Below are 26,041 nucleotides of genomic sequence, written 5' to 3'. Positions count from 1 at the left end.
CTGGTCTTGAACTCACAGGGAGCAAACGTGTGCCCCAACACAATGGATCCATCTGCGCATAGTATGGCTCTTCGTCTCCTCCTCCTCCGTAAGAGTGAAAACCTTTCAGCTCTTCGAGGACATCAGGAGTAATAATCATCATGGTATTTAGGATGCTTTATGCCCTCCCTGCCTTTAAAACTTTCCACAGATCTTAAAAGGAAATGCAAACCACCACAGCCTTCAGGGCTCTGTATGACCAGGCCTCTGCCTATTCTCTGCTTCTCTCCGAAAGTCAGCCTCCAAAGGCAGCCAGCGAGTGTCTTTCCATGTCTTGCACAGGCTAAGCTTACCCTCCCTCTGCCCCAAGTGCTCCTCCTTTAGGACCACCCATTGCTATCATTTGGGTGTCAGTTGAATCATCACTCCAATCCCCCCCACCCCACCCCCACCCCGTTCAGTCTCTGTGCCCTGTTTTACTGCCTGAACAGCATGTGTCATGCTGAACAAATCTTGTTTGCAGCCAACAACTGCATCCCCTGTCTGGAGAGTACACAGCACCAAAACAAAATTAAGGCTGTCCTCATCTTGACCCTCCTGCCTCCACCTCCCAACTGCTAGGTTGACGGGCATTTGTTGTCACACTGAGTCTTCTCATATCTGTTCTTTGTATGGGACCTCACCTAGAATTCTCAGCCCCAGAAGGGAGCCCATAGGCATCATGGCATCGCTAACATTTGTATGGGTAACAGAACCTGTGAGGTAAGAGTTATCACACCCCGGTGTGGTATTATTGGCTAACTCTTCAATACAGAGTAGGGTACGGAGGGCAGTCAAGTTCAAACCCTGCCCTTGCTAGCTCTTAGAGGTCAGCTTTCTCCCTTTTTGGTTATTTTCTATGCTGCGGATTAAATCCAGCCTCCTGTTTTTGAAGCTAGCCCTGTGTTGTGGAGCTACAGTCCCAGGCCTCAGTTTGAGGCAGGGTCTCATGACAGGTTGCACAGGCTAGGCCTCCCCACTCTGCCTGTCAGCCTAGGTTTAGGTTCCTAGTTTTTTGTTTTGTTTTGTTTTGTTTTGTTTTTTCGGAGCTGGGGACTGAACCCAGGGCCTTGCGCTTGCTAGGCAAGTGCTCTACCACTGAGCTAAATCCCCAACCTCTTAGGTTTAGGTTCCTAATCCCAATACACACCACTTCTTAACTCTCAGGGAGCTCCCCTTATACTCCCTTGTTTATTTGCTGTTTATCTTTTCACTAGGGCTGGGGGTAGGGGAAGTGAGCAAGCTAGCCAGAGCACTCTGGAGTTACCCAGTGAGGCAACACTTAGCTTTTTTTATATTGGTGTCAGAATTCACACTCAGGTCCTCATGGTTTCTCAGCAAGTGCTCTAGGCCTGAGCTATCTTTCCAGATCCTTGGTTCTTATTGTTGTTTGAGATGCAGTCTCATGTAGCCCAGGCTGCCTCAAACTCGGTATATGGACAAGGATGGCTTTGAACACCTGGTCCTCCTACCTCTGCCTCCCAATCACTAGGACGACAGACTGAGTCTTCTCATATCCTTTCTTTGCATAGGACCTCACTAAAGCATCAGACAGTTAAACAACACTGAAAATACTGTACAATTGCTCTGGGAAGCTGACACTGCCTTCGACATACATAACCAGATACACAACCATGTTCAAGGTAGATTGGGGGTGGGAGGCTGTGCTGAGGATCAAACCCAGAGCTTTATAGGTGACAGACAAGTGCTTTACCACTGAGCCATTTCCTGGTCCAGATGCAGTGTTTTTTCAGAGACTTAAGACTTATTGATTTTCTGTGTATGAGTGATTTGCCTGCATGTATGCATGGCTGGTACCCAAGGTGGGAAGGTGGCACTGGATGACCTGACCTGGAGCTCCAGATGGTTGAGAGTCACCACATAGGTTTCCAGAATTGAACCTATGTCTTCAAGAAGAACAACAAATGCTCTTAGCCACTGAGCCACCTCTCCAGCTCTTCTCTTCTCTTCTCCTCTTCTCTTTTCTTTCTTTTTTTAAACCAATGGCTGGATGCCTTAAGAGTTGAAGGGGTTTTGCTCATTTTTGGCTTGAAAACAGGAAGTCGTGCTACCCAGGCTGGCCTCGAACCGGCTGTGTAGCCGCATTCACCACCGTATGTTTTTCTGTGATTCTGGATCAAGCCCAGATCAAACCCTGCCTGCTGGCCAGGACTGTACTCACTGAGCCACATCCCCAGCCAGGGGAAAGCTGTTTCTTCACTGGGACTGGTTATGCGGCTTGCTCTTTTAGTGAGCATTCCAAGGGCTGTACACTTCCGAGCGCGCCCGTTCTGAATATGCTTGTGTTCAATCACACGAAACTGGCATTTTTATACATGAGAAGTGGGCGGATATTGGCAGTCACATATGGTCCAACTTACACTTTATACTTCAATAAAAAAGATTACTTACGAAAAGAAAAAATCCTGCCCAGTTGAACTGCTTTCAATAAGATTCTGTAAAAAAAAAAAACTGATTTTGAGTAAATCAGGTTTGGTTTCCCTGGGGCTCCTTGGCAGGTGGCCGACAGGCTAAGGGGTCAGTGTAAAATCTTCCCTAGAGCTCAAGGCTCTGGCTCTACTAAAGCCCCCACAACAAGGCCCAAGTCCACTGTGTCCTAAATGTATAACCTGCATCCCAAATCGGGATTTCCAGGGGTCCAAAACATATATAGTGTGACTCTTAGGGTCATTAGACTTAACAAACTCCTTGTTTGGCACTGTGAGGCTCCTGGTCTCCTGAATGTCCCTGGGCCTTGAGAAAAGGTCATCTCCTTCCACTAAATCTGTGACTTCTTTTATTCCTCCAGGGTTTAAGCCCTTCTGGTAGTCTTCACCGGGATGCCCACGCAGCTCTTCTCACTAGACTAAGCCAGGTGGAAGTGGGGCGTTCCTCACTGCAGCATTCTCGGGACTGGCACGGTGGCTGGCTGATGTAGAATGAATGGGAGCCAGGGAGAAAGAGTCCAAAGCACCACTGACCAGTCAAACGGAAGCCAGCCCTGTTCCTCCCATGGAAAGACAAAGTCTAGGCCTGCTGAGAGTTGATATACCCCGGACTCAGACTGATAGTTCAGTCTTTCCTGAAACCCGTGCTTCACCTAAAAGAGTCCCATTCTACTATGAGAGGAGCCTGTTAGGAAGGGAGATACTGACTGACGCTAGCCTGTGGGGTAGGGATGATCAAGCACACCACGTGAATTACAATGGGGTCACTTAGAACCTATTTTACACTTAAGACTGTGTAACAATCCTGGAAGGCAGAAGTAGTTTATAGCTTTAATCCCAGCACTCAGGAGGCAGAAGCAGGCCAATCTCTGAGTTCAAGGTTAGCCTGGTCTACAGAGTGAGCCCCAGGACTCCCAGGGCTACTCAGAGAAACCAGGCTTTGAAAAACCAAACACATCTATTCAAACAACTAAGAAGCATACCCCAGGCTAGCTCACTCAGCCATTACATTATCTTAGAGTCTGACATTACTAAAAACCTGTGATTTGCAAGCAAAGGCCAAGGCATTATTCTTAGCTCGGGTTTTGTTCTTAATTTTATTTATTACTGTTATGCATGTGTCCATAGTGTGTGTTGGGGTGGGGGTGCACGTGCTACAATACACATGTAGTGGACAGCTTGAAGGAGCTGTTTCTCTCCTTCTAACCAGTAGAATCCTAGCACCCAGGAAGTTGAGGTAGGACAATTGGAAGCCAGGTAGTCTTAGATTGGTTTGAACTTACTCTGCAGCCCAGGCAAGCATTTAGGACTGGGAAATCCTCCTGCCTCAGCCTCCCCAGTTCGTATGTTTCCAGTCCTGTATCACAAGCGCCAGCTAAAAAGAATGCTTCTTTTACACAGTAGGCCATCACCCTGTTTAGCAGGGTAAAAATACAAGTTCTAATCAGATTCTGGAGGAAAAAAAATAGAAGCTGTACTTTAAAAAAAAGCTTGGGGTTGGAGAGAGGGCTCAGTGGTTAAGAGCACTGACTGCTCTTCCAGAGGTCCTGAGATCAATTCCCAGCAACCATATGGTGGCTCACAACCATCTGTAATGGGACCTGATACTTTCTGTCATACAGGCATACATGCAAATAGAACACTCACATACCTAAATAAATCTTTTTATAAAAAAAAAGTTCTTGGGGCTTGAGAGACTGCTCAGCACTTGAGTGGATACTACTCTTCCTGAAGACTTGGATGGGGTTCCCAGTACCCACGTCAAGCGGTCCACGATCACCTATCACTCCAATTCCAGGGTATTCAATGCCATCTGGCCTCCTCAAGTCCAGGAATGAACATGGAATGAACAGACAGACAGACAGACAGACAGACAGACAGACACACACACACACACACACACACACACACACACACACACACACACCTATAAACACTTTTTAAATTCTTAGAGAAAGGACCAGAAAGGGGAAACAGATAAACTCTATTGCCATAACCAGGTTGACATCTTCCAAGTTTCCCTGCCGCACAGAACAATCAGAACAGCACAGAGGAGCTGTGCCGCTGGCGCCAAGCGTCAGGCTATAGCACCAAACAAGATATGGTGGGAGCCACATAGACCAACAACGTGGGGATAACACAGTAGAATACAAATACTGAGGAGACTGAGGCAGGAAATTTTCTAGTTTGAGACTATCCAAGACTACATAATATTTTTTTTAAATACACCCCCCGCCCCCAGAATGCAAAGGGAAGACAGCAAAGGCTTGGACTTGTACAGCACTAGGTTCCACTGGGGAGGGAGCGTTAAAGTCACTCACACTGGTCTTGACTTTCAACCTGCTCTACCACTATCCAGCTAGGCTTTTACTCTCAATCTACCTGCCTTGGCATCCCCAGGTTTGGGATTATGGATAATGTGCCACCAAGCCTAGTACCACACTATCCTATCAGTCCTGCTATGTATCCCAGCATGCACTGTGGAAGTCTGAGCAATAGGGCTCTTTCCCAGAGTTCCAGGCTGTGCCCCTTCCTCTGCATTCTGTACTTTGTATACACTGCTGATATTGACTTGTTTAATGTCTCTCTCCCCTACTTAACTACCCTGGGACATCTATGTAGATGCTGCCACAGTCGGTGAGGGCTGGAGAAATGTTCATTTAAAACCTAAATGTGGGGGTTGGGGATTTAGCTCAGTGGTAGAGCGCTTGCCTAGGAAGCGCAAGGCCCTGGGTTCGATCCCCAGCTCCGAAAAAAAAGAAAAGAAAAAAAAAAACAAAAAAAAAAAAACAAAAAAAAACCTAAATGTGGGCCATGGAGATTACTGTATTATCTTCCCTCTGTTCCTCTCTGTAGCTTCCTCTTCTATTCTGTGACCTTAGCTCCTTGGAGTGTACTTGACCTAAAGGAAACATCTAATAATTTTAATGGAATTAGCACATATGTAAGATAACACCTTGGATTTTTGTTTGTTTGTTTTTGAGACAGGATCCTGGAACTTGTTCCATAGACTAGGCTCTTCTCTAACTGAAAGATCCCTCCCACCCCCAAGCCTCTGCCTCCCCAGTGCTGGAATTAAAGGTGTATGCTACCACCCATATAATACCTTGGGCTTCTTAGCTCTAAAACAAAGACTGTAAGACCAAGTGTGATGGTTTGTATATGTTTGGCCCAGGGAGTGGCACTATTAGGAGGTGTGGTCCTATTGGAGTAGGTGTGTCACTGTGGGTGTGGGCTATAAGGCCCTCAACCTAGCTGCCTGGAAGTCAGTCTTCTGCTAGCAGCCTTCAGATAAAGATGTAAAACTCTTAGCTGCTCCTGCACCATGCCTGCCTAGATGCTCCCAGGTTTTGACCATAATGGATTGAACCTCTAATCTGTAAGCCATCCCCAATTAAATGTTGTCCTTATAAGAGTTGCCTTGGTAATGATGTCTATTCACAGCTGTAAAACTAAGACACCAAGATAAGACTTTTCCTTCATTGTCTTTCTACTTTTTGAGATAGGCTCTTATTGTAGCCCAAGCTACCTCCTACTTCACGACACAGCTATGTTACTCAGGCTAGCCCTGAACTCTCAGTCATTCTCTTGCCTCAGCTTAATCAGGGCTAAGATTTACAGATAATCTGTAAAAACATCAAAATATTCTTCCTCGGGGTTGGGGATTTAGCTCAGTGGTAGAGCCCTGGGTTCAGTCCCCAGCTCCGAAAAAAAGAAAAGAAAAAAAAATTCTTCCTCCCCCCCCCCCCCCTGTGTCTCTCTTCTCTCATCAGAGTCTCACTGTGTAGCCTAGGTTGGCCTTGAACTCAGAGCTCTGCCTGCCTCTGCATCCTGAGTGCCAGGACAAAGGGCTGTCACAATAGCAGGCACTTCCCACCTGACTCCCTTTCTTTTCCAGCACTAGGAATTGAACCTAGGGCTGTATGCTTGCTAAGCAAATTCTCTATCATTAAACTATATCCCAGTCCTGTTTCAATTTTTATCTGGAGACAGTATTCTCTGGGTTGCCCGAGGTGGCTTTGAATTTACCCCATAGCTCAAGCAGGGCTGGAATTTGCAATCTTTCTTTGTTTAGCCTCCTTCCTGGTTGGATTACAAGCCCTAATCTTGGCCAGGATAGAGTTTTACAGGGCTGGGGATGTAGATTAGTGATAGAGATCTTGATGATTAAGTACCAACCCGGAATTTGATCTTCAGCGTGTGCACGCTTGCCCCTGAGCGCGCGCGCGCGCGCACACACACACACACACACACACACACACACACACACACACGTTTTAAAGAAATATAGCTGAAACCAGGCAGTGGTGGAACATGCTTTTCATCCCAGCACTGGAGAGGCAGAGGCAGGTAGATCTCTGAGTTTACTCAAGTCTGGCCTGGTCTACAAAAGTATTTTCGAGGACAGCCAGGGTAGAGAAACCAAGTCTTAAGAATGAATGAATGAATGAGCAAACAAATAAATATAGCTGGGCATGGCTATGCATGGAGATTACATGGGTCGAGGCAGGAGGGTCCAGAGATGGAGACTAGCACAGGCTACATAATAAAAGACCTCCCTAAACAAAAGCCAAAATAACGAAGCTCGGGCTGAAAATTTTACTGAGCACAGGATCATCAAACAGTAGGTGCTCCATAAATGTCTGACATTGAATTGGAACTTCAGCCTCTCTTCCCTCTTCAGACTCATCTGGATCCTTGGGGAAAGGGCAAAAGCCTAGAACTAAAGCCGAGACCTGGATGTTTGTGTGTGTGTGTGTGTGTGTGTGTGTGTGTGTGTGTGTGTGTGTGAACTTCGTTTGTACTGGTGCTTAGGAAAAAGAGTCATCAGCACAGGTGGGCTGAGTGATTGTTAGAATCTCCTGCTAGAAAAAAAAAAATCAAAACAAAATGCACACACACAAAATATGTTATTCCAGGGGCAACCGCTGGGCAGTTTGGAAGACTTTGCGCAGTCTACCAGCTGCTGCCCAAGCTACAATAGCTAATGTGAAGCCCTCCATCTGCTGAGAAACGAATGTTCTGATCCTTCACTATCTATCATTTTGTCTTCTCGCTCCCTGAAACGCCAGCCTTGGGGTTAATTTCCAGCTAAATGTGGGTGTTACACCTGCTTAGAATTCCTCATCTCTGCTCATCAAGTCATGGCCAAAGACTTTCTGTTCAAGTTGCCCATGAGCCAGACTTCTGCCCATATGTGATGGAGCCTCCACCCGACACCTCTACTTAACACTTTCATGTTCCTTAAACTTAGAGCTCAGCCCTCAGTTGCAATTCAAAAGCACAGGCTCCTCTCTGGGATACTTCCTGATGCCCACATTGAAACTTGCCACCTGCGGGGCTAGGAAGACGTTCAGCTGGTGAAGTGCTTGCTTTGTGTGCTAGCAAGTTGTATGTCAGTTTTTGCTAGGAAGGAACCTCAATTGAGAAAAAAGCCTCCATAAGATCAGGCCTGTAGGTTATCTTCTTAACTAATTAAAGAAAATTGATAGGAGAGGGCCCAGCCCCTATTGTGAGTGGGGCCACACCTAGGCTAGCAGTTCTGCGTTCTACAAGAAAATAGGGTGTGCAAGTCAGTAAGCAGCACCCTTCCATGGCCTCTGCATCAGTTTCAACCTCCATGTTCCTGCTGTTTGAGTTTCTGACTTGAATTCTCTCAATGGATTGTGACTCAGGACTTGAAAGCCAAACAAACCCTTTCCTTCCCAAGTTGCTTCTGTCATGGTGTTTCACCACAATATTAGCCCTAACTAAGACACTCTACAGGCATGAGGACCTTAGTCTAGAGACCCAGAGTCCACATAAAAAAGTCACACACACACACACACACACACACACACACACACACACACACAGAGTGCTGGGGAGGCAGAAACAGGAGGATCCCTGGGGCTTGCTATCCACCCATTTTAGCTAACCAGTGAGTTTCAGTGAGAGAGCCTGAGGCTGGAGAGGTGGCTCAGCGGTTAAGAGCACTGTCTACGTTTCCAGAGGTCCTGAATTCAATTCCCGGCAACTACATGGAGGCTCACAACCATCTTTAATGATATATGGTGCCCTCTTCTGGCCTGCAGGCATACATGTAGGCAGAATGCTGTATACATAATAAATCTAATTCTTTAACACCCTTCCACAGACACACAGACACATGACCTCAGAGAGGGCTCACTTCAATGCTCAAATTGTATTTGCTCTGTCTCCTAAAAGACTGAGCTTCACAAGGGCAAGGGGGGTTATCTATCTCCCATCATGAGCCCCCATCTCCACAGACAGCAGCATAAGACAAGCAAATAGTTTCGTCTCTCAGACACTGTGATCACGAGGACACCGCAGGGGTAGTGGGGCTTGAAGCTTCTCCGAAACTCCTCACTTGGGCTGGGCAATTTCCTCCCTCAAGACAGATTCAGAAAGTAGAACCCTGTCTTTTGGCTACATTTAAAAAGAAGGATCAGGAAGCATCCCTTCTCCTTCCTCCACAGTTTACAAAAGGAGTTATTCATTCTCATCCTTGAAACTGAACAAGGGCCATGGGTAAAACCAGCTGGAAAAAAAATGTTATTATTTAACTGCTTAAATGACAAGAAATAGGTTTCTCGGACCCTGATGGTGGGGAGGGGTTTAGCCTCAATGTAGAGAGAACTGGGTTGCAAGCCCTGAAATTCAGCACATTTACTTGCCCTTCTGGTCACCAGATGCGGGACTTTGGGCCTCAATTTCCAGATCTGACAAATGGGAATAGAAAGAAGTACAGAAGGAAGTCCGAAAGTCCGCCCTCCCACTCTCCACCCCTGGCTCTGGATGGAGGTTCTATCCCAGGAAGGAAGCTGAGGCTCCGTGGGAGAGTCTCTTCTGGTCCCAGGAACTGAGTAAGTAATCACTAAGACGTGAGTCTGGGGGTTGCGAAGGCATTTTACGCTAGGACAGCTAGGACACAGTGACCTTGGGTTCTGGTCTGAACAGCTTGTGATGGAGCCCAAGCCCCAGCCCCAGGCCAGACCTCACCAGTGGTCTGAGTCTTTCAATTGGTTCCTGTGACAACAGTCAAGCGCAGTGTTATGGTGGCGTAGGAGGAAAAGTCTTATAACCCATGAAGGCCAAACACCAGCAAGAGATATCTTGCCGGGGATTCAGACTGAGAACAAGCTCTTAAACTGCATCAAAGCCACCTCTACCCCAGGCTTCCCGGTTACTGGACGGCGCTGGGCCTGATGCTGGAGCGCCTGACTACAGGAGTCAGGCCTAATAGAGGGGCTTTTCTTTTCACCGGCTTGGGCTGCCACCCCCGCCCTATCCCCCAGCAAAGAAAGGCTCTCCGGCCATTTCCATTCCCTCTGTGGCTCAAGAGCCCTGTTATTTAATACCGTGGCCACCCGGGCAGCATCCTGCCGCGGCCTGCTCCACCCATCCACCTGGCCAATTCTCCCTATTCCTTTAGCCGAGCGAGGTGGGGAGAGCATTAGGGGAAACAGCCTTCTATAACAAAGGGGAGAGGGTCACAGGAATACAAAGGCCTGGAAAGACTGGAAGACTAGGACGCGAGTAGTGAAGGGGGCACCTAGCCAGGGCAGCAGAGAGCGGGCGGAAGCTCCGGGCATTGCGGACATTACACTGGGGCGGGGGGAGAGGCGGGGCGCTGAGAGGTGAGGGCCAGGCCTCTGGCTGAGTGGACAGAATCGCCCCGGGGGGTACTAGAGCCGGAAGAGGCCTCGGCCCAGATACTGTCCACACCCAAGAAATGGGAGGAGGAGTGGTCTGCACTTAGAAAGGGAGCCAGATTCACTCAGCAACCCCCACCCTGCCCTTCTTTGAAATAGACAAAGGACATTTTCTTAATTTTTGGCAAACGCGGCTGGAAGGTCCCTGCCCCCGACGTCCCCAGGCGCCACAGATCTTGAAAAGAGAAGGTTCCCCAGTAGGGGTCCTCTCGCTCCCCCTCCCCATCGCCTGAGGTGACAAGAGATACGCAAATCGAGGTGTGTCCTCCCCCACCCTGCGCTGAGCCCAAGATCTGGAGGCCGCAGCGCCCCCCACCCTCTAGTCACACTGACGGTTCCTGCCCAAGCCCGCAGTGGCGTGAAGGTGGCCTTTACCTCCTCTCGCAGGCTGGGAGGAGGGTACAACCCACGCAGCTAAACCAGCTGCTGCAGTCGCCGCCGCCCTCCATTCATTACAAAGGAAAAAAAAAAAAGGAACAACAACCTCCACCCCTCTTTGTAAAAGAACGTCGGCCCCAGGAGGAGCAACAGCCGGCCCCAGCAATCACGGGTTAAGCTCTTTTCCGGCCCCCCATTCATAAAAAAAGGAGCCTAGCGCATGCGCGTACGGGGTCGCTTGTGCCCACCCATTCATAGAATCGCGAGCGGCGCGCGTGCGCACTGGAGCTCGCTGCCCTCCCATTCATAAAAAAGCCATTTTCCCAGGCAAGGGTTGCAACATCGCCGCCGAGGCAGCGAGCTGAGCTGACAGCGCGGAGCTGGCGCTGCAGGACTCAGAGAGCCTTACCGGCTCCTCTGACTTGGCGTCTGTGAGTACAACGGCGACTGACCCACTCTGGTTCGGGGATTTACACAGACGTGGAGCGATGCTTGTGACTCTGCAGCTCCTCAAAGTAAGTCCACAACCGGTTTGGGGAACCAAAAGTACCCCCTCGATGCCGTGACGCGGCTCCCCTCGGGCTGGGGCCAATGGTGCACTATTTCGATCCCCTTTGGTGTCCCTTCCCTCGGCGTGCGCCTCCTCGGGTCCCTTGCGGTACACCGCAGCTACCAGGCGCGCCCGGCCGGCACGGAGCTGGGGGTGTTCACAGCCTGGCACTGCCGTTTTCGACCCCGGGCATTGCCAAGCCCGGCTTCCGCGCCCTGTGCGACTCTGGAAGCCCTGTGCGTGTCAGGGGAGTTTGCCTCTGGCCTGGCCTCTTCTACCACCACTCTCCTTGAGCGCTGGAACCCGCAGCCCCGGGCTCGCTCTGGAGCGACCGCTTGGGACTGGGGGGCGCCCTAGGTTTGGGCGACTCGCCCACCCCCGGGCTTCGTGCCCACGGTGCCAGCTCTCTCGTGGGTCTTCCCAGCCCGCCTCAGCGGCCTATGCTCGACGTAGCTTTTTCTTTCTTGGTTCCGAGCCGTGGTGGACAAGGTTTCCTATCCTTATGCTTTCCTACTGGATGGTCAGCGTGGGGCCGGCCAAGGACTGAGGTTTTCTGCTCCCTCTCCTTGGCGAGGAGGTTCCAGGCCGTCTGACCTTTGCTCGGCTGCCTCATTTTATGCTGTACAACTGCCTTGTTTCGCTCCTTCTGGGCCTGAGGCTCTTTAGCCACCCGGTGCCCCCCTATCCTCAGACATCGATCTTTGCCAAGCCCCAGGGCCCCTGGGCCTCTCGCTAAGGCTGTGGTGGGGGCTGAAGGTGCGTTTACATAACGCCGGGCGTGTGGGAGCTGGAGGAAGAGGTTGCGTGCGTAGGAGAGATAAGGTGCCCACTTTCCCTCCTTGTTGGTACCAGACTTGACAACACCGAGAATAGAGGATAAAGACGGTATGTTCTGAAAAATTCGGAGTCGCCAGGGCCACGGGGGCATTGAGGAGGGTAAGGGGGAGGACGGGCTTGGCCAACCCCGGCAGCTGGAGCTTGGCTTCATCACTGGGGCCACGGCTGTGCCCAACTCTCTCTCCAAGCAGACGATCAAAAAGCATTTACAGTAGCTGCTCTTGGGCAAGAAGACGGTTTCTCAATTCATTTGATTGGGAGCTGGGGGTTGTGAGCAAAGGAGGCGAGAGGCAGAAAGATGGTTGCATGACTTGAAGGGCTGAGAGGGATGGAGTTCTTGGCGACATGGGCTGGAGGGGATTGCATGCTGGCTGAGTAAAAGGGAAAGCTGTTGGCTGGGCATCCATATTGTCAGGCCTGGCTCAGGGCAGAAGGCCTCCCACTGCGCAAGGAGGCTTCTCAGACACTGTGATGCTGCGAGGAAAAGATCGATTCCTTGGGGTCCTCAAACTCAGTGGCAGTCTCTCCTCATCAATGTCTCCAAACCAGTGGCGTGATTCCCCCATTTTCAGGAGAGGCAAGGGAACCTGGGGGAAGGCAGGAGTCCTGCACATCTCCTCTGTAGCTGACCAGTGCTGCAACCTTCCTGACAGGCCTCTACGCGGCACAGAGCTGGAAGGTGAGACCTAGAGCGGTTGGGAAATAGGGGTTTATCAATCTCTTAATAAGTTCCGTCTGGCCTAAGGCCCTACCCAATATTGCACTGCTGGATTTCACAATGTTTAGAGTTCTCCGGATCTTCACACAAATGGAGCATAAACATCTGAAATTTTCTGCTTCTAACCCGGCTCTAGCGCATGCGGATGTGAATGGGTCTGGAAGGAAAGGACTACGGTTGCTCAGGCTCTTTCTCTGAAAGAAAGAAGTTGTAGTGTTGACACGCCTGAGTTTTAATTTCTTGATTGCTACTACTTCTTTGAAAAAGAGGGTCCCTTGGTTCCAGAAAAATTCTCACCAGGCTAGAGCAATTGAACTGTGCTGGTGGGGTAGTTAGATGGCTGAACTCTAGGTGGACAGCTAGGTTGAAGGCCCTTGAACGACGTCCCTTGGTTCTGTTCCATCTCAAATTTTTAGACCTAAGTTCAAGAGTCACTTTCCTTCTGGGATGTCCCAGCTCTCTCTCCTCGGGTCCCACGACCTTTCCCTCAGAAACCGCAACCTCAACCACAGCTTTGGTTCAGTCGGGTGGGAGGAGACAGACCGCACAGAGATTGGATCCATTCAGGGAAGGTGGGAGGCTGGGCAGCTGTGGTCCTTGTTGCCTGTATCTCCTTCCTGAATTGGCAATTTGGAAATCACCCTTTGCCCAGTTCATACTTCTTTTTCACTATCTTGCAAACTTAGCACTATATGTGCCCAGGGGTTTGGCTGACTTTCTAAAACAACAGAAAACAAATGAAGGCAAATTCAGTGATCCAAAATTAAGGGAGACGAAAAACCCATCAACATGTTCTTAAGTTTGTCTTTTGAAATGTGTTACTCTGGGGTTTTAACGTCTTTGGATCATATATAAGGGCTTTAAATTCACTTTCTGCTGTCAAGTGTCGCTTAACATGGTATCTTTCTGCCCTGTTTGTGGATTTGTATAACATTTTTAAATTATTTTTTGAGTCACGTACTCATTATCTAGTCCTGCTTGACTTCAAACTCAGAGTTCCTCCTGTCTTTGCCTCCCAAGTGCTGAGATTAAAGACTTGTGTAGCTGTAGCCAGCTAACATTTTCCGTGAAATCATGCCTGTTAGATATGGCCTAGGTGTTCAAGATGGCCTAAGGAGAAAGAGCCCTCTTTTGGTTCTGAATCTAAGGGTGCCTGTCCTCTGGTGGAGCCCAGGGAGTTCTGTGTGCCTAGCTGAGGGAGAATTCCTACCATTTGACTTAGTCTACTAGAATGTTTGGAGCTTGGGGAGCAGACTGAACAGGGTTTCTTATCTGCCAGCTGGCTTGCTCATTTGAAACAGGGTCTTGTTCTGTAGGGACAGGCTAATCCTGACCTTTTTTGTTGTTGTTGTTAAGAAAAGGTTTTCTTGTTCTTAATTGCATCTGTGGGTACTTCATGTGAATGCAGTTGCTCACTGAAGCCTAAGGTGTTGGATGCCCTGGAACTGGAGTTCCTGGCAGTTGTAAACTGTGTGACGTTGGTGCTGGAAATCAAACTCAGGTCCTCCTGAAGGCCAGTATGTTCTCCTGACCACCAAGGTAACTCTCCAGCCTCCTTTAATCCTGGGTGCTGGTTTTACAGGTGTGCTATCACAAGGAGTTAGAAGTTGTTTTGTCTTGGTTTTGTTTGTTTGTTTATTTTTTTTTTGAAACAAGATCTTGACTGACCTGGAACTTCGCATGTAGACATGCTGACCTCCAACTTAGAGCAATCCTCCTGCCTCTGACTACCTCCTGAGTGTGTTGGTATTATAAGCAGGCTCCACGGTTCCCATTTTACAGCAGGTTTTGTTTGTTTGTTTGTTTGTTTGCTTCTTAATAAGGATGGTAGGGAAGAGGAATACAGTGACTAGGTTTTTGCAAAGGGACAATGACTAACACAGGGAAATTTGTATATTATTGGTTCTTTCAGCCCAGGCTAGGGGCTGGTAAGGATAGAACTTAATGCAGAACAAACTCCCCAAGAGCCTGAGGGACCAGAGGCAACCAGTAGGGCTGCTAATGAGTGGCTAGGACTGGGGTTCCCTGTTAATCCTGTACTCCTAGGAGGAGGGTCTAGTTTTAAAGACATTTTGAATAAAAGGCACAGGAAGTACCTCTGATGCAAAAGGGTATTGTTGGCTCTAAGGGAGCTAGGGCTCCCCTGCATATCCGGAACAGCTGACTAGGTTGGAGAATGTATCCACGACATGTGGTCAGGCTTAAGGGGCCCTGCTGTTCAGCTGTGATAAGGTGGTTCTTACCGAGGAAGGGCCTCCAGTCTGTGAAGGAAGGGAGGAAGCAAGGCGTTGTAGGGAGAGCACAGATGTTCTAGGTCTAGTGGAGGAGGGGAAGGGGCCCCAGGGCAGGTGGCCACTTGCAGAACCGTTTCCCTTGTCTGTCTGTTTCTGGCTGGGAAAGGGGGAAGTCATTTCCTGTTCAATCCCAAGAGTGAGCTAAAAATCTATTGTCAGTTCTGTTTCTTGGTGGAGCTTAGGGAGACAATAAGACCATCTTGATGACTTGTAAAAAGAAGCCTTCCAAGGTACATGACAGGGCTCTGAAGGCTTCGGGTCGTATGCTACACTTCGGCTTGAACAAGTAGTTCACAATTGGTACTACTGGTTAGCAGACTCCATTTATTCCCCTTTGTGGCGTGGCTTCTGATCCCTCTACGTGGGGTACTGGGCAGACAAGTACGGGGGTATGCATACGGCGAAGCAGAAACTTGAAACGGGTTAAAATTGCTCAAAGTACAACAAGGGGGAGGGGAAAGGGCTGGAAACTGGTGATGGGGAGAAGGGTGGAGGACCACTGTTCTCTTTTGTGATCCCTAACATGGCCAGCTGTGAGTTCTTTAGTGCTAGTAAAATAGGGAGCGAGTGAGGGTGTGTCCTCAGACAAATTCAGCTGCCTTGCTTCACAAATTGGCTTCCCCCATAAGGCACAGAGAGGGAAGTCCCTGACTTCCCCTACCCCCTCTCTTAAGGGTCTTTCTAAAAGCAGTAAGTCGTTATCTGGCTGTAGCTTAATTAACTAAACTGGGACAGGGTCACAAAGGACCAGGCATTGGTGTTCCAGAGGGGTGGGTGGGCTCCCGCAGCCATGACCTTTATTTTGAATTGTTTTAAAGGGTTAAACAACCCTCTTGTGGAGGAACCCGATAAGACTGAATGGGCAGCAGAGAAACTGTGCGTTCATTCAGAGCTTCTGGCCAGTTTGTCATTAGCTGACTTGGAGGTTTTAATGTGCAACGGGCAGGTTTCCCCAGTATTTCCCAGCTCCCCTTCTTAGGGTAGGATGACCAGCTTGTGAGAAGAGTTGATGTGCCTCTTGATCCTTGTAGCCAGTGGCCAATTCCCTCCCCCAGGTACCACTGGCAGTGATGGTCAAGCTCTGAGCCGCCAGACCATCAAGGGACTGTGGTGGGAAAGGGTGGGGGTGGGGAGCTTGCTGATTCATCAGCCCTGGCCTCTTCTAGTTTCCTTCAGTGGCTCTCCCTCCCCACACACACACACCTGCACTGGAAACTCGGTCATCAGAGATGCCTAAGGAGCCCCCTCCCCAAAGCATAGCTTGGTGGGTGAGGAGGGAGGGAATCCCCTCTCACCTCAGTAGTTCCGCATCCTTTAAGGGCTATTTTTACAGTGAAACCCTGTGAGGTCATCTACATAAAGACTTCACAACATAAAGTGACAGAAAAAGTAGCCAAAAAAAAAAAAAAAAACTGGATTGAAATTTTTAGCTAGCCATCAGGGACAAACGCCCTATCTGGAGTCATTGATCTGCTGACTAGGTTACTGAACCTGTCTCTCCACCTCCAGTCACACCCTAGGGCTGGCGGTAACTGAAGGACCCATGGCTAGGAAAATGATTGGTGCTTATACACTTTTCCTTGCATCGCCTGCAGTAAGGAAAACTTCCACCAGTCATTGTCAGCTAGGGCTCCTAGACTTCAGCCACAGGGTCACATGACTGAATAGGAACACCTTCCATGTTGGTCACTTGCTCCACCCTGTGACCCTTTGTACTTTAAAGTACCTTCCCCGGCATGCGTGTGCACAGAAGTGTTGTCTTCCCCAATGGCTCTCTATCTTACATGACTGTTAGTATGCATGTATGTATACCACACGCATACCTGATGTTCTTGGAGGCCAGAAGAGGGTGTCAGATTTCCCTGGAATTCGAGATATACACAATTGAGAGCCACCATGAGGGTGCTAGCGACTAAACCCAGGTCCTCTCCAAGAACAGCAAGTGCCCTTAATTTGCTAACTGCATTCCTCAGGTCCCTCGATAGATATGATGTCTCTCCACTGAACTCTGATAATCTAGTGGTGTCAGTAAGCTATGGGGCTTGTGGTCTTCATTACACTAGGATTGCAGACCTGACAAAACTGTGCTTTAGGGACCAGAACTTAGGTCCGCCGCTTGCACAACAAGCGCTCTGCTGACCAGCCTTCTTCCTAGCCCCGTGCTTTGATTTCTAACGTCAGAATGGGCGCTATCTGCTAAAAAACAGAGAAGAGTAAATGAGAGAATACACGACCAGGTCCAGCAGAAAGCCTGGCACCAGGAAGTGCTCCATATTAGCCCTTCTAATAATTAGCAATTATTATCAATCTTATTTGGTTAAGGTGAGGTGACAGAAAGTTCCTTCTCATGCTAATCATAGAGCCGTGAGGCACCTCCTTGGTTAAGTGCGGGATTGGCATCATTTCCATCCAGAATCTTCAAATTGATCATCTAGCTCTTCCCAACAACTTACCGAGGCAAAGCCTCCTCTCCCGTTTATGTTATATAATTCTCTTCCTTGGAGGAGAAGCAGAGGTGCCTGTGGAGGTGCACTTAACACCTGCAAGGATGCACGGCAAACTGAGGGGTGGAAGTGTCCCAGGGTGGAGACTGAGCTTGGGAATAGAACTCAGACCTGGGGGGTTTTGCCAGGCGGGGAGTAGGTTGTGCCGAGCGGTTGTCAGACCTGCAGTTTAGGAAGTTGTTTGACTTTCTCAATCAGCCACATCAATTCAGCAGAGGCTCTGAGAGGCTGGCTGGGGCAGGCCTAAGCAAGTGTGAGCTGTGTCTCACCCCATCAGGGTTTGCTGAGAGGCTGGCTGGGAGGGTTGAGGGTTATCGCAGGGAGATGCCTTCTCGAACCAAATGTCAGATGCTGCGTGTCCTGAGAGAGCTGAGTCACTGGGGGCTGAGATCCCACACTCTTCTCAAGGCTGGCCTAGACTGTCAGCCCAGATGTTAACAGCTGCCCCTGGAGCATGGTGGGAGCCTGTGGATAGCACTATCCTCACTGCCTCCAGTGGCTGCTGCAAACTGACTTCCTGGCTTCGGTGTCCGTCACCGATTCCAGGATGTGTTGTTAAGCATCCTTCAGTTGCCTGAGCGTTTGCTTCTGCAAGAAGTGCAGCTGTTTTGGTGACCTGCTTGGGAAATCAGTCTGACTCCATGGCTTAAGGGCATCATTTCTTCCTCCTATTGCGTGATCAGCTCTGTGCTCGGTCCTGAGATAAAAACCCTAGCTACAAGGGCCAATATGGAGCCACTTGAAGCTTCCACAGGCATTTTGTTAGCAGGTGTTCCCAACCTGGGCTTTCTGTAATCAGAGGCTCTTCTTGTCCTTGTCCGAGGAGGAAGGTTCTGGCTGAAACACGACTTGGCTGAGACCTGAGAGTCTTACTTGTGGTGCTTTATATTATGCAAAAGGTACATTTTCCCCCCTTTAACCAAAGACCCTGGACTAGAACCTGGGGCTTCTAACTAGCTGGTTAGAGGAAAGGCCTTGGGAATCTCCTTAGAACAAGTGTACTATCTGAAAGGTAGCATTCCTTAGAGATGCCCTCTGTGGATGGATGCTTCTTCCCCACCCTGACCACAACAGTTCACTTGACAAAAGAATGTTCTTCAGTGACAGGCCTGCCAGGTGGCTGAGGCAAACCGACTCAAAGGTGATGATGCTCTGTGCTGTGCGCGGTGCCTCACACCTGTAATCATGGCGGTTGGGAGGCTGAGGAAAGAGAACACACCACCTATGAGTTCAAGACCAGCCTGGGCTATTACATAGTATCGTAAGTTTCAGGCCTACCTAGCATATAACGTGAGACCTTGTCTCAATAAACCGACAGTTAAAAAAGAGTTCTGATTTCACTGAAGAGAACTTTGGGGGCCCTGCACTTGGTAGACTTCATCCAAGACAGACAGGGGTATAGTGTATGAAGAAAGACCTTCAGAGCCAGTAGTCAGTGCCCTGTGTGACTGGGAACTGTCTGGTGACGAGCGCTGAACCATGTAGAGAAGACTGGAGTTTTCGTGTTTGGTGGCATAGGTGATGCATAGACCAATGCTGTGTGATAGCCCTTATTTCATGCAGACTAGAAGCATCCATAAAAGCACCTCATCTCAGAGCTGCGGCAAGCATAGTTAGCAGTGAGTTTCCTCAGCCTTCTCCCTCCATCACCACAAAGACTTTACCATAGTTTGAGTCCCAGGGAGCCAGGTGTCACTGTCTTGTGATACCAAGATGGTCCCAGCAAGTAGGGGAAAAAAGAAAAAAAAAAAAAAAAAACAGAACTAGAAACCTACCTCACATCCCCTTGGCAACACCTTTGCTGCCATATAAACCATTGAGAGACAGGAACTGTCATTAGCATCTTGAAGAGGCCCTTACAGAAACACCATCCTTGACACACCTTGGCAGCCCATTGTGTGTTGTCTTTCTGAAGACCCTTCTTCCTCTTCTCATCCTTCCCTTCCCCCAGTCCCTTGAAGTTCTTTGTGAAATCTTCCCACAGTGTAATCTTTCCTTTGGATTCCAAATCATGTCTCCTTTAAGCCGAGGTCCCGGCCTTCTGCTGCTATTTCTTTAAATTGATCTCCATCCGAATTCCAAATGTAAAGGTCAGCAGGCAAGGAAATGGCACTTCTAATAGAAAACAATGTGCACTTTCTAAATTTGAACCAAGCCGTTTCCGCTCTTTGATTTAAGTGACTTCCTGGGGTTCCGTGTCAGGCACTGCAGTTGAATCTCTGGCCCTATGCCAACTTAAAATTGCACTCTCTCAGTGAAATTAGAAACTGATCTAGGGCTGGCTTAGCTATTCTAGTAAGTAGCATTTAGTCTGAATGTTCAGCTCAGCACTTGAAAATGGGTGATGTGAGTACCCCTTGAGAGGATTTCCCATGCAAGTTGCTGGGAGCTCACCTACCCGGGGGTTATTGGCTGCTGGCGGCTGCTGCTCTTGGAAGTGGGAGTAATAGGTTAATGTCCTGGATGAGCAGGCATCAGATGCATCCCTTCCTTCTCAGTATCCAAATTGAAGGCTTTTGTTTATCCAGCCCATGAGCTCCAGGGAGCACACAGGAGCTGTTGTATCAACCACATACATGGCCCTCTGTGCCCGGCACAGTCCCTGCAAGGCTTGGAAGTGCTTGTTTAGGAAGTCAAAATGGTTTTATTTTGAGGTGGTGATGAATTGTTTAGTGCTTTCTATGTACCTAGCTGTGTGCTAGGTAGCAGGTGTACATTTTCTCATTTAATCCTCAAAATAACCCCGTTAAAGACGGACAATTCAGGGTCCCAGCACTCAACACTACAGGGGCAGGTGGACCCCTGTGAATTCAAGGCCAACCTGTCAAAACATTGAGTTCCAGGGGCCAGCCCCGGACTGCACAGTGAGACCTCCCTGCTATTCTCTCTCCCCCAAAGGAGGGGCAAGATGGCTCCTTTGCTATAGGTGCTTGTTCACAAGCCTGGGACCAGAGCTCAAGCATTGTCATCATACATAAAGGTGGGAGGAGACAGAAGACACTGTCCCCTAAGAGGAGTTTTGTCCCTCCGTCTGTTGTCGTTGTCCCCCGTCCCCCCCATCCACACACCCATTAAAAATAATGTAGGGGTTGGGGATTTGGCTCAGTGGTAGAGCGCTTGCCTAGGAAGCGCAAGGTCCTGGGTTCGGTCCCCAGCCCCGGAAAAAAAAAAAATAATAATGTAAGCCAGGCAGTGATGGCACATGCCATTAATCCCAGCCCCGGGGAGCATATGGATCTCTTGAGTTTGAGGCCAGTCTGGCCTACAGAGTGAGTTCAGGTTAGCCAGGGCTACACAGAGACACCCCCTCCCCCCCCCAAAAAAAAAAAACAATTTAAGGAAGTTGTAACTTGTTCACAGCAATGCTTTTAGGATTAAAGCTGTCTTTGAGACAGGCTCCCAGTCTGTAGCCAAGGCTATTCCCCTTTGCTTCCACTTTCCAAGTTCTGGGTTTACGGGTGTAGACCTCCCACCCCTAACCCCCACCTGTGGTGCCGATAACCAGAGCCAGAACCTGTGAGGCAGGATAGGGAAGCCCTCTTCCACCAAGCTGCACTTCAGCCCACGAGATGTTATTTCTTCCAGTATTGTTGTCAATTTTGATCATTTACGCCTCGGGCATTTCTAGGAAGATCACTGAAGGAATCTAGCTTCCGTTTTATTTAGGCTCCCAAGGCCTCGTTTTAAGATTGAGGAGTGTGTAGTAACAGGCCATGTATTGATACTCAGAATCCATTTTCTCTTCTTCCTTCCTCTCCTCCAGGACCCCTAGAAGCCTGTCTCTTGGTGCAGTTCAGGACCTCCAGCCTCATGGAGCCCCCGATTCCACAGAGCGGCGTCCCTTTGAATCCCAGCTCAGTCATGGTGCAGCCCCTCCTTGACAGCAGAGTGCCCCACAGCCGGCTCCAGCACCCACTCACCATCTTGCCCATTGACCAGATGAAGACCAGCCACGTGGAGAATGACTACATAGACAACCCTAGCCTGGCCCCTGCCACGGGTCCCAAGCGGCCCCGGGGTGGGGCCCCAGAGCTGGCTCCTACACCTGCCCGCTGTGACCAGGATGTTACTCACCACTGGATCTCCTTCAGCGGTCGGCCCAGCTCTGTAAGCAGCAGCAGCAGCACTTCCTCTGACCAGCGGCTCCTGGATCACATGGCTCCACCACCGGTGACTGAGCAGGCCTCCCCCAGGGCTGTTCGCCTCCAGCCCAAGGTGGTCCACTGTAAGCCACTGGACCTCAAGGGCCCAGCAGCTCCACCAGAGCTAGACAAGCACTTCTTGCTGTGCGAGGCCTGTGGGAAGTGTAAGTGCAAGGAGTGTGCGTCCCCTCGGACGTTACCCTCCTGCTGGGTGTGCAACCAGGAGTGCCTGTGCTCCGCCCAGACCCTGGTCAACTACAGCACGTGCATGTGCCTGGTGCAAGGTATCTTCTACCACTGTACTAACGAGGATGATGAGGGCTCTTGTGCTGACCATCCCTGCTCCTGCTCCGGCTCCAACTGCTGCGCCCGCTGGTCCTTCATGGGCGCCCTCTCTCTGGTGCTGCCCTGTCTGCTGTGCTACCTGCCAGCCACGGGCTGCGTCAAGCTGGCCCAGCGCGGCTATGACCGCCTGAGACGTCCCGGTTGCCGCTGCAAGCACACGAACAGCGTCATCTGCAAGGCAGCCAGTGGGGACACCAAGGCCAGCAGGTCCGACAAGCCTTTCTGACACTTTGGATGAAGACTGCAGTCCCTCCTGCCAGTCTCCTGAGGCTGACCTTGCTCATCTGTCCTCTCCTAAATCCTAGATTGGGAAGAAACTGGCAGAGAACACTACTGCCTAGCCTCGAGTCCCCAAAAGGATGAAGATACACTTTGGGGGTTTTCATGGTCTTGAAACTTTGTTAAACAGCAGTGACAGTGTCGGGATGTGTAAGGGGGCAGTTTTCCTATTTCAGAAGACTGAAGACAGATGTGGACACAAAATCTGCAAGTTCAGCCACTCAATGGCCTTCCCAGCCCCTCTTCTCCCTCCCACTCTGCCATTCTCTCTGCTCCTACCTGGGAGGAACAGCTAATGGGAGGTGAGATACCTCGAGGAAGACCCTCAGAGCCTTGACTTCTATCTTTCCGCTTCTGTCCATGCCTGTTGGCCTTGGCCTCTTGAGGGTGCACCGTAGCAATTCCTGCTGTATGTACTTGATGGCTGAGAACAAAATGGCCGGTAAGCTGCCACCCTGGAGCCGCCGGATGGATGAGGAACCACCTGACAGTGTGTTCCTCCTAGCTTCCATCACTTACCCGGCGGTGTCCACTCATCACACCATCCTCCGGTTCTTAACCAAGTCACAGACTGGCCTGCCTGCTATGTGTCCTGAGCTCTTACTACTCAAATTCTTTGTAGAAACTTGCTGGGTTAAGAAGGCCAGGATGACACAAGCAAGACCAAATATCATTTTGCCAATGAGTCTGAGGCTGTGGTCTCTGGATCCAGCCATGGTGTTTTTATATGTTTAATTAAACTAGATGCTATCGGTGTTGAAACAGTAATAATACAACAACTTGCTTCCTTTTGGGCCACCCCCAGGAAGGGCTGATTTCAAAATCTGGGGGCAAGCCACCTCAAGGAGCGTTTCCCCCGCCCCCTGCACATCAAGAATGGCAAAGAAGAGGCCGTACCTCCCATTGGCAGAATGACAGTTGAGCCGAACTGGGGTTGGGTTTTCTTCTGATTCTGCTGCTTGCTTTTTGTGTATAGTGATGCGTCTGTCTTTATGTACATAGAGAGATGACAGAGTCTATTTTAGTGTTAGGAGGCCCCGGTGGGGAAGTCAGAAGATGCCAGAGAGGGTGGGGATCGATTCTCCAGGGGCTGCTGGGTTTGAGCCCCACTTTTTTTGTGTGCAGCACACACACACCCCTCCCAACAGCCCCCAAAGACGTAGCAACTCTTTCTCACACGGTGCTAAAGGACTCAGAAAGCGCGCAGCACGTCCAGTGGGTAGGTACTTGTTGCATGCAGAAGGCTACAGTGTCTCTGGTCCTTGCCCCCAGCCGTTGCGTGGGGTTTTGTTTTGTTTCTTTGGTGTTTTTGTTTTTGTTTTTTTGTTTTTTTTGCTTTGTGTAGTATTTTGTCTCCATCCCTGCCTCTGAATCAAGAGATAGCACCTGGGTCAGAAGAGGTACCCCAGGTAAAATTGGGAGAGCATTAGGCAAAAATCATGTGGAACAGTTCTGGTTCTTGGAGTGAGCTGCCCCCAGGGAGGAAATAAGGAGGCGGGTAGCTGTGAGTGGAGTGTACCTATTGCTCTTTTCTCAAGGATTCACCCCCACCCCCACCTTGGAAGCTACTAGTAGTAGTAGTAGTAGTAGTAGTAGTAGTAGTAGTAGTAGTAGTAGTAGTAGTAACACTTTATGATTTAGAATAAGTTAATAGTAACCATAGGTATTTATTGATCTGAGGAAGAGGGAGGGTTTTGTTTTCAGCTTTATTTATGTAACATTTACTGGCTTGTAAAAGGCAAGTATAAAATCCTGCATCTTCATCGTCTACAGCTAATCCATACACCTCACCTGCCCTTGCCACAATTGCAGTGTTCTTGCACAGATTGGAAGGAAAGATAGAAGACAAACCCCACGATCAGCAAACCACTTAACACTAATTGAATGTATTATAGAAGCTTTCTGAAGGGGCTGGAGATGTTTTCCTCGGATGAGGTGTGTGCAGGGAAACTCCCCCAAAATGATAGCGCACACGTGCACTCTTTCCAAGAAGCCTGGGAGCTTTGCCCAGGGTCTCTCCCTCTGTCCCTCAATCTGTCTCCACAGGACAGCTGACCCAGTGGCAAGCTGCACTTTGGCGATCTTGGTCTACACACTTCTGTGGATAGTTGAGTTACATAGGCTGTGTATGCGCACATACACATGACATTTACATACACACACCTTCTCCCACACAGACTCTGTTTCCTGGCAACCCCTCCCAAACCCTGATGTTGTGTACATAGCTGTAAACACAGATTTTTATGGGTTTTGGTTTGCTTCCCCCCAACACACACCCTTGTTTTGGTTTGGGAATGATGTCTGCAGAACTCTCCCTCCCCCTCCCCCCAGGAGTTTACCTTGGGACCCACTTACTCAGTGGTAAGGGAATGGGATGAAGGAAGCATCCTTTTTCCTCTGCTCTGTTTTTCTCTGGCTTCTTGATAGACACCTACACATGGGGAATGCAAATACACAAAAATGGGGTAGTTTGTTTATAGGGCCCCCCCAGCCCCCTTGCCAGGCAACAGGCATTGAGAGCACAGGTTCTCACAAACAGAACATTTCTGTAGCTGTTTCTGACTTGTTTGCTAGCGTTTGCAGCTTGCTTGGCTGAGTTACATCATTTAAGACACACCAGCTGGTCCTCACTCTAGACCGGGGTGCGTGTCAGTTGTGCCTGAAGCCGAGGACGGCATCCGGGATGTTGCTTAAAGTACCTTGGCTCCTGGGTTTCCCGCATTGTAGGGAAAGACTGGTATTCCTGTGGGGTCTGAGTCTAGGCTAGCCACACCTTCCAAGCACAATCCAAGCTCCTTAAGCCAAACTGAAGGGAGCAAAGAGCAGCCCTTACTCTGTTCTCAGGCCCTTCTCAGATGGCATGGTGGGAGGCATCCTTGTGATTGTGATGGGTCCTTTGAGCTAATGCCATCCGCATGGATGGGGCCCAGCTGGATCACAGCCCCAAGGGGGCAACATACACCAAGTTGGTCGGGGCCAGAACCCAGGTACCCATCACTCGGAAGCAGCGTGGTCTCCAGTGCTGCTCCAAGAAATGGCTAAGGTGTGTGGGCAGCACAGATTTGCACTGTATAATTTACTAGGACATCCGGGGCTTCCCTGGCCTCCCAGTTATGCATTTGGTGAGTAGCTCCGTGCCCTCCCTGATCTGTAATGGTGGATGTCAGTCCTGTGTTTCCATTTTGATTGTGGGTGGCTGTGCTGTTTCTTAGCTTGCTTTTCTCTTGTGTCCTGTGGTTGATTTCCTGTTAGCAGCACTAGAGCTGTGCCCCAGCACCCACTCCACCACATTCCTGTGTCACTGTAGCCCCCCTGTTCACCCCCCACCACAAAAGTTACCACGAAAGGTTTCCTTTGTAAAAAATATTTATTTTGAAGCTCTATTTTAATAGTATTTATTTTAGAAAGTCTACTATTGTAAGAGTTCTTCTGTTTGTGAAGAAAAAAACAAGTTAAAAACTGAATGTACTGATCTAGAAGATATCTATAAATATATATTGTTAAATATATACATGGCTGCCATCCTCATCTGTGTCGCTTGCGTTCGTTTGCCTGACATCCTCACCCAGCAGAAATTCCACACTCTAAGCCACATGGGGGGGTGTGCACACAACAAACAGGCTGGGCGTCTAGACTGGGCAGACCCTCATCCTAATTGGGAATGCTACTAAAGAACTTTCTGTTTCAGAGTGAAGCCAAGGGCACAAAATCCTGGGTCCCTTGTCCCCTCACACAGGGTATCTGGGCTTTTAAGTTTTCTTGTCCTTTGTTAGTCTTTGCTAGCCCAAGATAATGCTAGCCCAGGATAGCATTA

At 49.4% G+C, this 26,041-nt stretch overlaps 2 protein-coding genes across 3 annotated transcripts in view; one reads left to right on the top strand and one right to left on the bottom strand.

Moving 5' to 3' along the window:
* Window positions 1–10,767, bottom strand: part of Arhgap26 (Rho GTPase activating protein 26) — a 786,446-nt gene extending 775,679 nt beyond the window's left edge. Inside the window, exon 1 of the mRNA XM_063277362.1 lies at window positions 10,556–10,767. The gene's annotated coding sequence lies outside the window, so the exon portion shown is untranslated. The remainder of the gene's footprint in view (window positions 1–10,555) is intronic.
* Window positions 10,768–10,822: 55 nt separating this feature from the next.
* Spry4 (sprouty RTK signaling antagonist 4) lies at window positions 10,823–25,736 on the top strand. 2 transcript variants are annotated; one of them, NM_001106150.1, is made up of 2 exons: window positions 10,823–11,073; window positions 21,225–25,729. In NM_001106150.1, exon 2 carries the CDS (start codon window positions 21,272–21,274, stop codon window positions 22,172–22,174), a length of 903 nt encoding a protein of 300 aa, NP_001099620.1. In that variant the 5' UTR covers window positions 10,823–11,073; window positions 21,225–21,271; the 3' UTR covers window positions 22,175–25,729. The 2 variants fall into 2 exon arrangements, with proteins under 2 accessions (NP_001099620.1, XP_038952633.1); XM_039096705.2 differs by lacking the exon at window positions 10,823–11,073 and adding an exon at window positions 11,880–11,993 and having other exon boundaries at window positions 21,225–25,736.
* The last annotated feature ends 305 nt before the right edge of the window (window positions 25,737–26,041 follow it).

The sequence above is a fragment of the Rattus norvegicus genome, chromosome 18 (assembly GCF_036323735.1).
Source record: "Rattus norvegicus strain BN/NHsdMcwi chromosome 18, GRCr8, whole genome shotgun sequence".
Classification (NCBI taxonomy): Eukaryota; Metazoa; Chordata; class Mammalia; order Rodentia; family Muridae; genus Rattus; species Rattus norvegicus.
This window is presented reverse-complemented; position numbering and strand designations above follow the sequence as displayed.